Here is a 14,200-nt window from a genome sequence, read left to right as displayed (position 1 = left end):
TGAACTTTTGGAGAAGTGAAAGAGATAAACTCTCTTTTTTATATTTCTGCTCCAAAATCTTTGTATTCAAAAAAATCTGAGAATCATATTCATTTTCTTATTTGGCTTTTAACCTTTCTCCCAGCAACTTATTGGCCCACCAGTTACTGGGGAGGAAGAAACAGGGCCCTGAGCAGTGTTTTAAAAAAATCCACATGCTCCAGGTAGGCAGGAATCTAGCCAAAGGGAATGAGGGGTCCTACTTAATGAATTCCTATAAATCTAAGTTTTTATTACATAAATACGTTTCTAGCCATTATGGGTGTGATGATAACCTTCCAACTGTGATCTGAGCATAAATCAATGAAGTGTTGTTTTCCAACAGCAGCCCCCGTGCTTTTTGCTATTGCTTATAGCTGGATCAAGCAGCAGGAGAGAGAAATTAATTGCTGCTACTCTAACTCTGTCAGGAGCATGGAAATTATGCGTTACTGCACAGTGCTGCTGCTTGGGAAAACTGTGGGCAGCAGTAGAATGGCATTAGATTTATTCCCAGGGAAAAATAACCCAAATAACTTAAACTGAGTTTCAGGAAGGGATAAAGAAGCAGACACCTCTTCCATTCCCTTCCAGCAGCAGCTGCCAGGAAAGAGACAGAGGAATGGTAGATGGAGACTTGTCCCTGGCTGAAAATATAATTTCCAACGTTGGAGAAGCAGACATTGTCTGGACAGGATAACCCAGGTGTTCTGCCACCAGCATATCCCGGCCAATGCAGAGTCCTCAGTGAAGTTTGCAGTCTCGGAACCTGATTATTTTTGCATTCCTTAGTCAGAATCTGTGCTCAACAGTCAAGCTGGAGCCATCCAGCACTAAGAAATTTGTAATGAAAACAACATCTATATCACTGCAAGGTATAATATTAACCAACTTTATTCCCTGGTCATTTCAACCCAGGTGTACTGTGAGCCTGGCAACCTCATCTGACAGACACAGCATGCTGCATTCCTCTTGGTGTCTGCTCCTCATTGTTCTCCATATATCCATCCGGTACAATTGACATTGTTCACCTTAAAACCCAACTGAAAACCTTTGTTCTGAATGGGAGCTCACAAATAAATGTTAATGACCTTGACCTGTCATATGTCTGGTATTTCTCTTGCAGTCTAAAAGATAACTCCGTTGCCTTCCAGCCTACCACCTGCCAGTCTGACTAATCTTACTCCCTTGGCAAGACTAAATGCTCAACAGAATAGTTGCCCTTACCTTGGAGGAATGTGTGTCATAATCCACTACGTGCAATCCTGTCTTCAATCCATAATACCTGAACAAATTGAGTTTTTCCCTATAGCATCTTTCTACAGGTATGGCAGGAAAAGTTTACTTCTCATAGGACACACTACCTGTAAAATGGTTATCATCCATAAGAGCGGCCACACTGGGTCAGATCAAAGGTCCATCTAGCCCAGTATCCTGTCTTCCGACAGTGGCCAATGCCACGTGCTTCAGAGGGATTGAACAGAACAGGTAATCATCAAGTGATCCATTCCCTGTCACTCATTCCCAGCTTCTGGCAATGCTGAAAGAGAACCAGATCTGTTGATCTATGGAGGATGACCCATGCTGTCATACTTTCTGGTCTGTTTTTGAATGCTACACGTGTAGCATAATCTGAAGAGCTGACAACTTGCAGCAGCACTCCTGGCCCATGACATTCTTTCAAGGTTGAGGGGAAATGGAACAGATAACAGCTTGCTATTCTTGCCACTCCCTCAAATACAGTTAGGAAAAAGAATAAAGAAAGAAAACTCAAAAATACTTTAGCGAAACCTGTCTACAACCACTCATAAAACCCAGGAGGATCTTATCGCCTATACATTTTGGCCGTGCCCTGCTTTTCAAATATACATCTGTTGGTAGGTGGTCTGTTTCTGCTTAGTCAGCTCTATGTGGGTGGAATTGTCTGTTTTATAGACTGTTAGATTGTCCTGCAGCTTTTAATTGCAATGGTCTTAATATTATGGGACCAATCTCACAAGGTGCAGAATGCCTCCTGTGAAAGGCCAATTGTCTTCAACATCCACTTACAGCCATTGGGAGCTCACAGAGCTTTATGCTCCATGAAAGGCACTCGGAACCTCATAGGATCAATCTCCTAATCAAAAGAAAATGCCTCCCCCCCTCCATAAAATGCCCTTGAACTCTTGCTGGGGAAAAGATATCTTTTCTAAATGTTTCTGTACTCCAGAGAAATTGGAAACCCATTTTGAGAGAGTCAAAGAACAAACTTCAGTTATAATAAAAGTTAAGAACTTCTCAAGTTGTGGGGGCACCAGGCCTTCAGGTTTGAGCCTCCCACTCTGCTGACAAATATGTCAGATGCTTTAATATTAGGCTAGCTAATAAACTGCAATTCAGAAAAACTCTATGACCACTTTCGCAACAGAAGAGTGGGATGTGTGACATAGATCTGAAAAAATAATTCCTACGTACCAATAGTTGTTTACTGTTACATTCTTGCTGCTGCAAAAGAGCCATCTTAGATTCATTGCTTACAAGCAGAAAAACCCATTTTAGCCTTTGCACAGGAAAAGAGATCTGTTTTTAACAAGATTAGTATTTTAGTGCATTTTCATTGTATCAATGTGCTACAGCATATGTAGGGCCCTACCAAATTCATAGTTCATTTGGGTAAACTTCACGGTCATAGGATTTTAAAAATCATAAATTTCATGATTTCAGCTATTCAAATCTGAAATTTCACAGTGTTGTAATTTTAGGGGTCCTGGCCCAAAAAGGTCACAAGGTTTTTGGAGAGGGGGTTGCGGTACTGCTACCCTTACTTCTTTGTTGCTGCTCGCGACGGCGCTGCCTTCAGAGCTGGGCAGCTGGAGAGTGGCAGCTGCGGGCCAGGAGTCCAGCTCTGAAGGCAGAGCCACCGCCAGCAGCAGCGCAGAAGTAAGGATGGCATTGTATGGCATTGCCACTCTTTCTTCTGCACTGCTGCCTGCAGAGCTGGGCCCTTAGTCAGCAGCTGCCACTCTCCAGCCGCCCAGCTCTGAAGGCAGCAGCATAGAAGTAAGGATGGCATGGTATGGTGTTGCCACCCTTACTTCTGCTCTGCTGCTGGTGGGATGCTGCCTTCAGAGCTGGGCACCTGGCCAACAGCCGCCGCTCTTCAGCTGCCCAGCTCTGAAGTCAGCACAAAAGTAAGGGTGGCAATACAGTGCCCCCTAAAATAACCTTGTGACCCCCCCCGCAACTCCCTTTTGGGTCAGGATCCCCAATTTGAGAAACACTGGACTCCCCCCATAAAATCTGTATAATATAGGGTAAAAGCACACAAAAGACCAGATTTCACTGGCTGTGATGCGTTTTTCATAGCCGCGAATTTGGTAGGGCCCTAAGCATATCCTTACTTCCCCCACTAGGACTAATTGCATAAGAAAGGGCTTCTCATTAATAGAAGTGTTCTGGGACTTGTCCCTAAGATAGTACTGACACACTCTGCATTGTACTGTGAAAATGAAGAAAGAAAATGTATTACTATATTGACCTATTTTGTACTGTATCAAACCTGAAAGATAAATTTACATTAATGTTGTGATGATTCAATCTGACACTAACATATTTTAACACCCGACAATTATAAAAAAGTGACCAGAATCAACCAAATGCAGAGAGAGGTTGTGTGTGTGTGCAAATGCATATTATATATAATCTCTTGAGATTTGCATGGGATAAGGCACAGGGCTGTGAGCCAGGGAAATTGAGTTCTATTCTGTTATGGGCACTGAATTGCTGTATTACAATAGGCAAGTCACTTCATCTTTCTGTCCCAAATGTTTCCCTTCTGAAAAATGTGAAAAGATACTATGGATTATTATTATTTATCTCCAGTTTTTTGTTTGATCAGTTTTGACTGGGACTCTCCAAAACTGTCTGTTTTCTCTTCCTCATTTATTCAAAAGTTATCTTTGAGAAACAGTGCTTCATGTTTTGTAAAGCACTGAAGTAGAGAAAATGTTATTAAACAAATTCACACTTCCCTGGACAGCTGATCAGCTTTCTGGCCTGCGTTTTTGACTTTTCTTTACATTATTCTTTGTCTCACAGTATGACTAAATTCTGGTAAGCGACTCTGCAAAGATGCCATTTCAGGGCCCACTGTTTATTTTCTTTACAGTGATTCCAACTGTGCTCAGTTTACAAGTAAAGATGTGACTTTTTTTAACAAGGGCTAGCCCTAAACACTTAGGCTGGGCTCAGCACCTTTATCGATAATATCACAGTTTGAGCAAGTGTTTTTGACATGGAACAGTTTAGCCCTATCTGCACTAATCACTTACACTGCTGCCAGCATTCGAGCAATTGCATCTGTTGCTAACTATAGATACAGAATGTGCTAGTGTAAATAATGCTAAAAAGTCAAGCCATGTTCTTTGTTACTTGGGCCTCATTACCAATATTAAGCATTCTGCATTTGGGACTTAAGGTATAATTTTCAGAGAAACATCTAAGTGACTTGGGAGCCTATGTCCTATTTTCAGAAGTGACTTAGGAGCCTAACTTTCACTGAAAGTGAATGAAACAGTATCTTAAGTCACTTAGGTGCTTTTGAAAATTGTACACTTAGTTAACAATTTTGCTGGTGATGTGCAAGGCAAATGTAGAATCCCTTTTGCTCTCCCAAAGCTGTTTTGGTTCTGGAGGGTAACAGTGGTAAAAGGTAATCAAAACTTTTTTTTGTCACTGCAAAAAAATCAAGCAGCTATGACTCCAAATGCACATTGATCTGTTCAGTTGCAAAGATGCCCCTTTTCTGATCACAATCATCCCTATATTACTCACTCGAGCCAGGAACACCTATTTTTTGTAAGCCCTGAAGATGACAGCTAAAATGCAGGCAGTTGTTTTATTGCAAAGGCCAGAGATGACAAAATGATCGGTCTCTATTTACTGTTTTGTTAATTGTGTGTATGTTAATTAATTAAATTATGTTATATTGCTCTTCTAAGGAGACATTTTGACAAATAATTCTCTACGTCACATTTTCTTGGTGATTCAGAAAATAACCCAATGACCTTCACACTGTTAGGAACTCAGTTTGGACTAATTAACTGGTATCCTGTGACAACTATACTGTATGCACTTTTAGTTGCATGCAAATTGGCAGAAAAGGTATAGAGAGAAATAATAAGAATAATACTTTAAAAATACACAGCACCTCTGATCCCACAATACTAAAGAGTTTTGCAAATATGGACTTTAACCTCATTGTAAAGATGGGGAAACTGAGACACAGATAGGTTGAATGTTTTGTTACCATCTGACCTTGGACTCAGAGAGTCCCAGCTTGCAAACCTTTATTGACATGCATAATTTTGACTCACATGGTGAAATTTACTCCGCACGCATAAAGTCTGAGGGTGAAACCCTGGCCCCATTGAAAATAATGGGAGTTTTGCCACTGATATCTCTGATGCCAGGATTTCACCCAAGTACATGAGCTTTATGCAGCTGGGGAGATGAAATCCAACCCCAAACCTAGATTCAGAGAGGGGGCTGTTCTGCAGTCCCATCCCCTGTTTCAACCTACAGGCGGGAATTGCATACACAGTTTCTTCAGACCAGTTTCATGGGATACTGGGGCTTCTGGACTTGTATAAACATATTTTCTATGGCCCCTCAACTGGTTCATCCCTACCTGCCCCAATGCATTTCTCCTCACTGGCCTACGCAAGGCTGGTGCAGAGATGGTACATGGACACCCCTGTCTAGGAACTCAGCTGCCTGACAGCCATGTAGCCCCTATGCAAGGCTTAAATGATAAGGAAGACCTTATGTTGGCCCCCTTCATCGGGCTGTACTAAGGTTGAAGTCCATGGAACAGAAAACTTGATATCAGCTGACTGGTGTTTTATTCTCAACTATGCCTCAAAGGCCTGATCCCGCAAAGCTTTACTTTATGTGAGTAGTCCACTGAAGTCAGTGAAACTGCTAGAGGGAATACAGTTTTGCAGGTTACGGCCCTTTTGCGAAGAGCACTCAGCTCTCTCTTCTAATGGCTAAAAATAGCTACTTCAGACAGAAGCAGAGCAAGTTATTGTGTCTGTGTCTGCCTTGCCTGTTACATCGGGTTGTGGCCTCTAAGCACGACCAACATACAAACAATAATTTCTCAGAATAATGTGCTGCCATCTTTCAATAATGTGCAGTACAGTACAGAAGTTACTGACTGCCACAAAAACTAGGAAGCAGACACCACCCAGCTGCCCCTGATTTTCAGGAACGTACACAATTTTTCCTTAATATTCACGTGTCTCATCAAGGACTGTGATTTAAAACAGACAATAATGGGATTGTTAGTGTGCAATGGTAGCTAGGAGTAGGATAAGGTGTTTTCTGATGTCTTAGATCATTTGGCTTAATTTTCTAAGAACTTATTATTCTCCTTTAGTAACTATCCCTCATGTCACATGGGCCTTTTGTTCTTGATTTTTATTAGTGAATCCCTCAATTTCTCTGTGAGGGGTTAAGAGGTAAGGAAGGCAGTAAGGACCCATTTATTAACATTGGCTTTCTTTAGCATCTGAAGGATTTGAACTTTTTAAATCTTTTAATAGGAAATAAACCGAAGACTAAAAGTTCAGACAGCTTTATTACTGGAGAACACAAAGTGAACAGCATGAACATTATTGAGACTAATAGGAATTTCATGGAACTAGCAGAAAGCTCAGTTGCAACAATAAGGACTGCTCAAGGTCACCTGCCTTGGGTCTTAATTTTGCCCTAATGAGCTATTACTAAGGCTTCACTAACAAACAAAAAAATCAATTTTGGATTAATACAGACACACACACGTCCTGTGCTGTGCCTTCTGTTGTCAGGACAGGATAAACAGATGTGTTAACTTTATGACAGTTTGGCTGAAAGCATCACATAAAAAAGAAATACAAACATGCCTGCAACTTCTTAGATTTCTTCTGTTTGGCAAACATAGCATTTGACTAGGTTTGATATTTTATTGCTGTCCACTGAGCTCAAGGTTTAAAGAACCCATAAAAACTGTGCATGTTCTCTGTAAATGATCAATTTGCAACAGGCACCAACATTCAAGTGTGATTGAAAGCCTGTTCCCAATGAAAATCTCTGAGACTTCTGATGAAATTGGTGCAATGTATTGCAAACACTGAACAGGGAGTTTTTAAAAATGATTACACTATATTCGGAAATTAAGCCCTACCAACAGGTGGGAAGATTGTTCATGGATTACTAAAAATATCACGTCTGTGTGCTAAAACAACTTGTTTTAAGCCTTGACATAGACAATTATTACTTAGGATCCTTTAACACAGTAAAATGACACATGAAGTGGTAAATCCCTATTTTATATGATAAATTCATCATGACTAGTATCTTACTGCTAAAGAGAAAGATATGAACAAAGTCTACAACAAAGTTGCAAATTTATCACTTAAAACCACCTAGTTTGAAAGACCTTTAAAATGTTACAAGTAGAAAAACATGCACTATTTAATCTTTAATATGATCACGTTCTCTTGGTTTTCTTTTCCTAGATTTCAAATACAGTACAGAGGTATTTTTTCTACTGAAGTGACAGATTTATTGCACCAAGTTCTAATGAATATTTCCTATAGGGTTTTCAGTGTTCCTAATAAGATGAAACAGACTACTTTTCGTTACAGAGCCACTTTAAAATAGCAAATAGTGTCTGTTCCCTAGCTAGTTACATCAGCTCCACTAGGCTTTTGATTAATTGCACACAAGTCTTAACAACTGAAGGGCACCATGTTGATACAAATGATATTGTCCTTATATTCTTTAATTAGACTAAGTGAAATATATCTTAATGCAGATATATTTAATGTATATTTCTAAAATGCCTGCATCAAGTTTTAAGCTAACTTCAAATACAATGCATAAGGTTAAAATATTTGCACACAGTTGCTGATATTCTGGGTTCTTTTTGAAAAATTATACATATTTTATCCATTTAAAAACAACAGGGGAAATTCTATAAAGCAATGTTACAGAAAATTTAAAAATGAACAGTGATTTAACCCGACGGGGAATGGATATTACAATTGGATTATATTCTACAAACATTTTGATTAGATCAACTTTTTGGAGGGGAAAATAAAGTATCATTATGGCATTATCTTTTATTCTTGAATTTCCAGTCTTTACTGCCTTAAATAATTAGAAACTACATGCTTTTCAGCTTTTCATTTTAAGCACATCAATTATATTAAATTAAATCATTAATTTTTTTAATGAACATTTACAGTTCTAGTTTCAACAAATTCTATTTGATATGGAGCTACTTAGTAATTAAACACTATTTACATTTAAAGATGTCAAGGAAAAACACAAATTATATTTATATAACCAGAAAATATGAAGCACATCCAAACTGAAGGACACACAGTAAACACATCTTGCAAGGGAAACTTTCTCAATCAGTCTGATAAAATACGGTAAATGAACATAATGAGCATGCGATACACAGAACTAGCGATATATTTGAAAATGGCTTTTACAGATTAAGAAAAAAGTGCTTGGAAATCCCCATCATTCACAGAAAATCTTTCAATCACCTAGCAACCTGCTGCTGCTTTCAATTTTGAACAGGCAGCCTTCACATTCACAGATGTATCTGAGCCAACGGATGCAACTGCAAGTTTAAAGCAAAACAAAAAAACAAAACCAGATCTTTTTGTGTGGTTATTTAAATAAATTGCCCCTACCTTTCTTCTGAGAGTATGATGGCGACTGCACTTGAGAAAAAGTAGCTTTTTCTTCTGTGAAATATTCAAGTTGGTTGTACGGATTCAGGGCCATGTCCATGCCAGAGTACTCGCTTTTAAACACGTTTCCAGGGTAACTACAGGTATATGGCTGATTCACCGCCCAGGCCTGTTCCATAGATATGTTGTTATTGTGCAGGACCTGAGCATCACAACTGCTGTAACCCTGACTATCTTCAATATATGTGCAATAATCGGCGGACTGCATGGAGCAATTGCTACCAGCAGCAGGATGCACTTCATATATTTCTTGCATACAGTAGCTCATTTTGTTATCCGATCTCAGCTTCTACTTTACATTCACACACACACACGCATACATGCACACACAGACATGCATACACATGGAATGGGAAAGGAGAAATGAATAAACAACGCCAACAAAGTCGATTGCAAAACAGTGTGTTTTACTTTGGGGCCGCACCTTGTGTGCTAAAATCCTATTTATATTGGGATGCCTTGTGAGCTTCCCTGCCAATCAAACATATTGGGAAGCAGATTTATAACAGTCAAAGGTCTTAATCTGTGATTGTAATTCCTGGGGAAGATGGCAGACAGGTAGCAATGACCACCAGACAAAGGCGGCTATGGCCAGACAACCCCCTCAACTGTTTGTTAGAAATAATCATTTGTAAACCATTTCAGCCCCTTCCAATATGATTAGACAATGATTACTAAGGCAAGGACACAGTTATGTCACTATAGTTGTCAATTTAAGTGTGAAGCATTATAAAGACCTCCTAAGAGGGGATATGCTGAAAATCCCTAAAATCAATAATCCTGTTTTTCAGCATTAACCCATAGAAAATCCAATAGTGCTGTGTTGTTGACCCAAACAGTAGTCTAATTTTACAAATTTTAGCATCTTAATCTGTCATCAGCTTTATTGATTTTGTTTTACAGAATTATCTGCATGAACCTCCCATGCCTCACACACATACATGAACTCCCTGCTGCTTGTTAATGCATTTACAGGAAAGCAGCCTTTTTTAAACTTCAGTGATTTTGGTAGGTAATTTCTATTAAGTTTAACAGGTGGGAAACTTCAAAATAATTTGTCTTGATCAGCAAATAGGATACTGCCAAAATAAGCTAATTGGTTTGCCGTTACATTTCATTCATCTTGTTTGCATGTTTCAGTAATGAAGTATTGAATGTATATTTGATCGCAAATAGAGTGTAATTACAGGCTTTCCCCAGTCATTTTATTCACACACTCAAGTTATAAACATATAACACCATTAGTTCAGAAACAGAGTTACTATATGATTTTATAATAATTCACCACCTCAAATGCTAGTACTAGTACACCCATTTTAATCTAATCTCTCTCCCCCCTTTTTCTTTACACCAAAAATAATTTCTGTTGTCTCTATTTTTACCTAGACAAAGAATTTTCCTTCAGTGGCATGCTACAATATGGCAAGATGTTTGTGAGAACAGGAGCATGATTGTATTATTCATTGGATCACTAAGTTCTTGTTACTGAGAAGCAAAAATAATATTAGCAATATTAACTAAAGAAGAAACTGTTTCTTACTGTTATTGTTTCACTGATGTTAAATAATATTCACCACTCTTAAATATGAACTGAAGTAAGGCACCCCCTTCAGCCATGAACTAAAACCTGGGCCTAACTACCTTGCTGAAATGAGGCCGAGGGTCTTAAAAAGTACTCTTGAAAGGCCAAAGAATGGGACTTGAGGAGGACACATTGTTCCTTAGTTGGTTTCATGGAACATTTTAGAAAGATTTAAAGAGTACATGAAGGAACACTCCCTCTTCTTCCAGACACAACTTACCTATTTTATTATGGGCCAAATCACTAAATCCTGAGCAGTGCAGAGCACTATCAACTCTCACTGACGCCAGGGCAGGTGCTCTTCACTTCTCAAGATTTGATGCATTCTGTTTCACCCGCTGATTACTTTACATTTGTTTTTCTAACTATAAATCAAAAACTGAAGTCAACAGAGTTGTTTCAGGAATGAATTGTTAACTCTCATCGTGGAAAGCATCAACACACTCCTTTTGGAGCAAGGAATGCTTACTAAAAACTTCAGAAATAAGTTCCAAAACACCATACACCTCTGTCCTCTGTTTTTCAATGTCTCAAACTCAACAAAATATAATTTAAAATTAACCTTTCAGTAATATACTTTATAAAAACACATTGCAATTGTAATTTTGGATTTAGCTGGAATTTATGCCATAAGTTTTCAAAACTAATGAGTGGTTTTGGGTGTCTAACTTGAGACACCTTAAATAGACTGCTTTTTTTAAGGATGGATGCAATTTCTGAAAAACAGTCCCCTTTTGGGTGTTTTAAGTAGGGTACTGAAAAGTGAGCCCCACACATTACTATGTTGATTTGCTTGTGTTTGATGTTTTTCCTGCCATATTATTAATTTCTTTAAAGGCAAAAAAAGCCCAGTTTCTCTTCGCCCTTGAGAACAAAAGCAACGTCTTTACCAAAAAGTATTAAACAGAGCCAAGGCCACAACTAAAGCTGAAAATGTACATTAGAAAGCAATCAAAAAAATTTTGGTGGAAACATTTTGGGAACTATTTTCCTTTATGATTTATTGTATGTAAAGATCAAATATGAGTGCACAAATATTTTAGTACTTGTCACAGTTTCCTTCTTTGACAATATCACTGACACAAAATGACCAGAGAACTTTGCAATTATTTATTTATGCAGAAACACATGAAACATATCAGGCTTTGTGACTAGTTTGTGTGTCTTACACAAACACACCTTTTAATCTACTGAGAATACAGTACCCTCATTGCCCAGAAACAAACCATTCCATACATGCAGTAGGGTATTTTCTTTTGATTGCCACACACAACTCCCGTTACCCCTAACGTGAATTTATGTAAAAGCTCACAACAAGATGAAACTATACACTACAGAATAACTGTTCAGGGTACCTAAGCATATTTTTTCCTCAAATGTCCAAATGTTATTCGTTGGTATGTCTCAAGCACTGTTTACCTGAATAAATCTTCAGTTATTTAATTTAATAACGAATTATATATATATATTAGAAGCTTGACATAATCTGAACTATGAAATTAATTATTAGCAAATGTTCAGTCTAATTTTTTTTTGAAAATATTGTCATTTTAAATACCATCACCACATACATCACTAATCCATTTACTTCTGTTTAGTTTGGTACTAACAAGGAAGTCATGAACTGACCTTTTAAAAAAGAGTTTAAATAGTCCTTTGCTTATCTAGTCAAGACAGAAAAGTTTTATTACTGTCTGTACAGGAGCCATTTCGAATACACCTTTCCTGCTATCAGCTTGGGTAGACCTGTAACATTGTGTGTATTTTATTCCATATATACCATGGATATAGAATCAACAGATTGTTAAGGATAAATTTTGCCATCAGATGCTTTTGTAATTTCAAGTAAAGTGAGCCTGAATCCGAGCTCCACTCAGATCCCGAGGCAACATTTGTCCCTAAGCAATTACTACCTCTTCTGAGTAAAGGTGTGTGTTAGTAATACATTTTATTCTGAAAAGACTAACAAGTGTATCTCAGTTAAATTATATTTAGCAAGTTGTAAAGATAACGATTATGTAAGTGTCAATCCTACTTTGACTAAATCTGCATGGAATTTAAGTTTTTCATTATTCTCGGAAAAACAAGCAGATACTTATTTCTTAAAAATGGAGAAAACTAACTGACATGGTGCACTGGTAACTGTTACAATATTCATATACCCAGAGTGAAATCCTGGCTTCACTGAAATCAATCTGAGTACATCTTAGACTTCAATGGGGTCAGGATTTCACCCCAACACTTTTCTTTAAAGTGAGTTTGGGGGAAAGACCTGAACAATACATGTTCAGAAACAGACTAATTTAGATTAGAAAATAAATAGGATAAAGTTTAAGGGATACAGACTTGAAATTAAACCTTTTATTTAGTGTGGAGTGGGGAACTGAGCAATCGCATCCATTCAAACTGAAAGACTAGGCGTGTTGTTGAAGATTTATGCAACATCTAGGTGGTTAGCACTACCTATTGTGTATTGGGTCTGTCATATATAATGTATAACATATATGTATTTTTGAAAACTGTGCTCCAGCAATTGGAAGAAAAATCTCGCCTAGAGCCAGAGAACAGATTGTTGTACTGAGAGAGAACAGACTGTTGCACTGAGAGACTCTGACATGCCAGAGAGGCCAGGTTTCATTTGCAAGACAACAAAGAAACTTGTGGGCCACACTGGTCTGCATCTACACAACAAATTTAGTTCCTGCATTCCCCCAGTGTAGTGGGTCAGTCCAAAAGCCACCTGGCCAAGTGGTCAGGCCATGGTTCCATAGTTCTTTTTAGTCTCTCTGTTCTGGAGGGGGCCCTGCCAGGTCATATATGGGAAGAATCAGCCCCTCTTGATTCCCTTCTCCTCAGGGCTGTCATGATAGGGGGGAGTCGGGAATAAGGAAGGGGGACCCGGGCTATCCTGATCCACCAGGACCCAACCCAGGGCTTAATGTCCAGACTACTTGTTGGTCCATCCCAAGTCACATACCTGCTGGGTCTCTTCCTTTAGGGAGTGGTCACAGTCTTAGTAGCAGCAGTTTAGTCTGCCCCGGGGATGGGGGCATCCTGCTCTTTGGGGCCTCTCGTGGGTTCCCAACTCTAAAGCAGGGGGTGGGAGGAATCTGGATCACTGCTTCCAGCATATTCTTACCAGTGTCATAGTCACACTGTCCAAAGCTCCAGGCACCGGCCTCATTCCTGGTGCACCCTGTAGCTCCTTCCGCCCTTTCCCTGGGCTGTCTGTCCCTTTTTAAACTATCCCTCCAACTGGAGTATGCCCCACAACCCCCGAAGGGTGGGGCCTCCCTACCCCAATACTGTGCCATGCCTTGCTCTGGTTTAGTGCGGGGTCTGTAAACCCCATCACACCCAGCCAGTGGTCGTAACTTTGGAGGCTGTAGTGTAGACAGGATTCAGACATTTTTAGCACTGGGTTGTCTGACCCTGGCAATTTGTCTTTCGCTTACTGAAGCACAGTTATCTGGCACTGTTTGGTTCTTACCGTGTTTAAACCACCAGTCACAAATATCCATGGGACAGTGGTAAAAATGGCTGCCTTGTCCACACTACAGCCTCCATGGGTGCTACTACCGGTGAAGCTACAGTTGTGAGGAATTATGGATCCTAAATGTGCCAGGGTAGATGCAGTCCCGATTCCATCTCTGAAAGGAAGGGCTTGGTATATGATCAAAAAAAGGACAGAATATTTTTGATGTGTAATATCTGTAGGGCGGGATACGCTGATGGAGGGGAGCAAAAAGCAAGCGGAAAAGTGGAAGGTTAGGCTGCAGTGTGGCATGCCAGGCTCCATGCATTACTG

At 39.3% G+C, this 14,200-nt stretch overlaps 1 protein-coding gene across 4 annotated transcripts in view; it reads right to left on the bottom strand.

Annotated features, from left to right (window-relative positions):
• The window catches only part of THRB (thyroid hormone receptor beta), a 283,943-nt gene that overhangs the window by 36,689 nt on the left and 233,054 nt on the right, over positions 1–14,200 (bottom strand). Inside the window, exon 1 of one of the 4 annotated variants that reach the window (XM_074945648.1) lies at positions 8,751–9,078. The exons of the other annotated variants lie outside the window; for them this stretch is intronic. Coding sequence (XP_074801749.1) covers positions 8,751–9,078 — 328 coding nt within the window. Of the gene's footprint in view, positions 1–8,750; positions 9,079–14,200 lie in introns of those variants that run through there. 4 annotated transcript variants of the gene reach the window in all.

This window comes from Natator depressus, chromosome 2, assembly GCF_965152275.1.
Source record: "Natator depressus isolate rNatDep1 chromosome 2, rNatDep2.hap1, whole genome shotgun sequence".
Classification (NCBI taxonomy): domain Eukaryota; kingdom Metazoa; phylum Chordata; order Testudines; family Cheloniidae; genus Natator; species Natator depressus.
The sequence above is the reverse complement of the archived record's forward strand: the minus strand, read 5'-3'. Positions and strand labels throughout refer to the sequence as shown.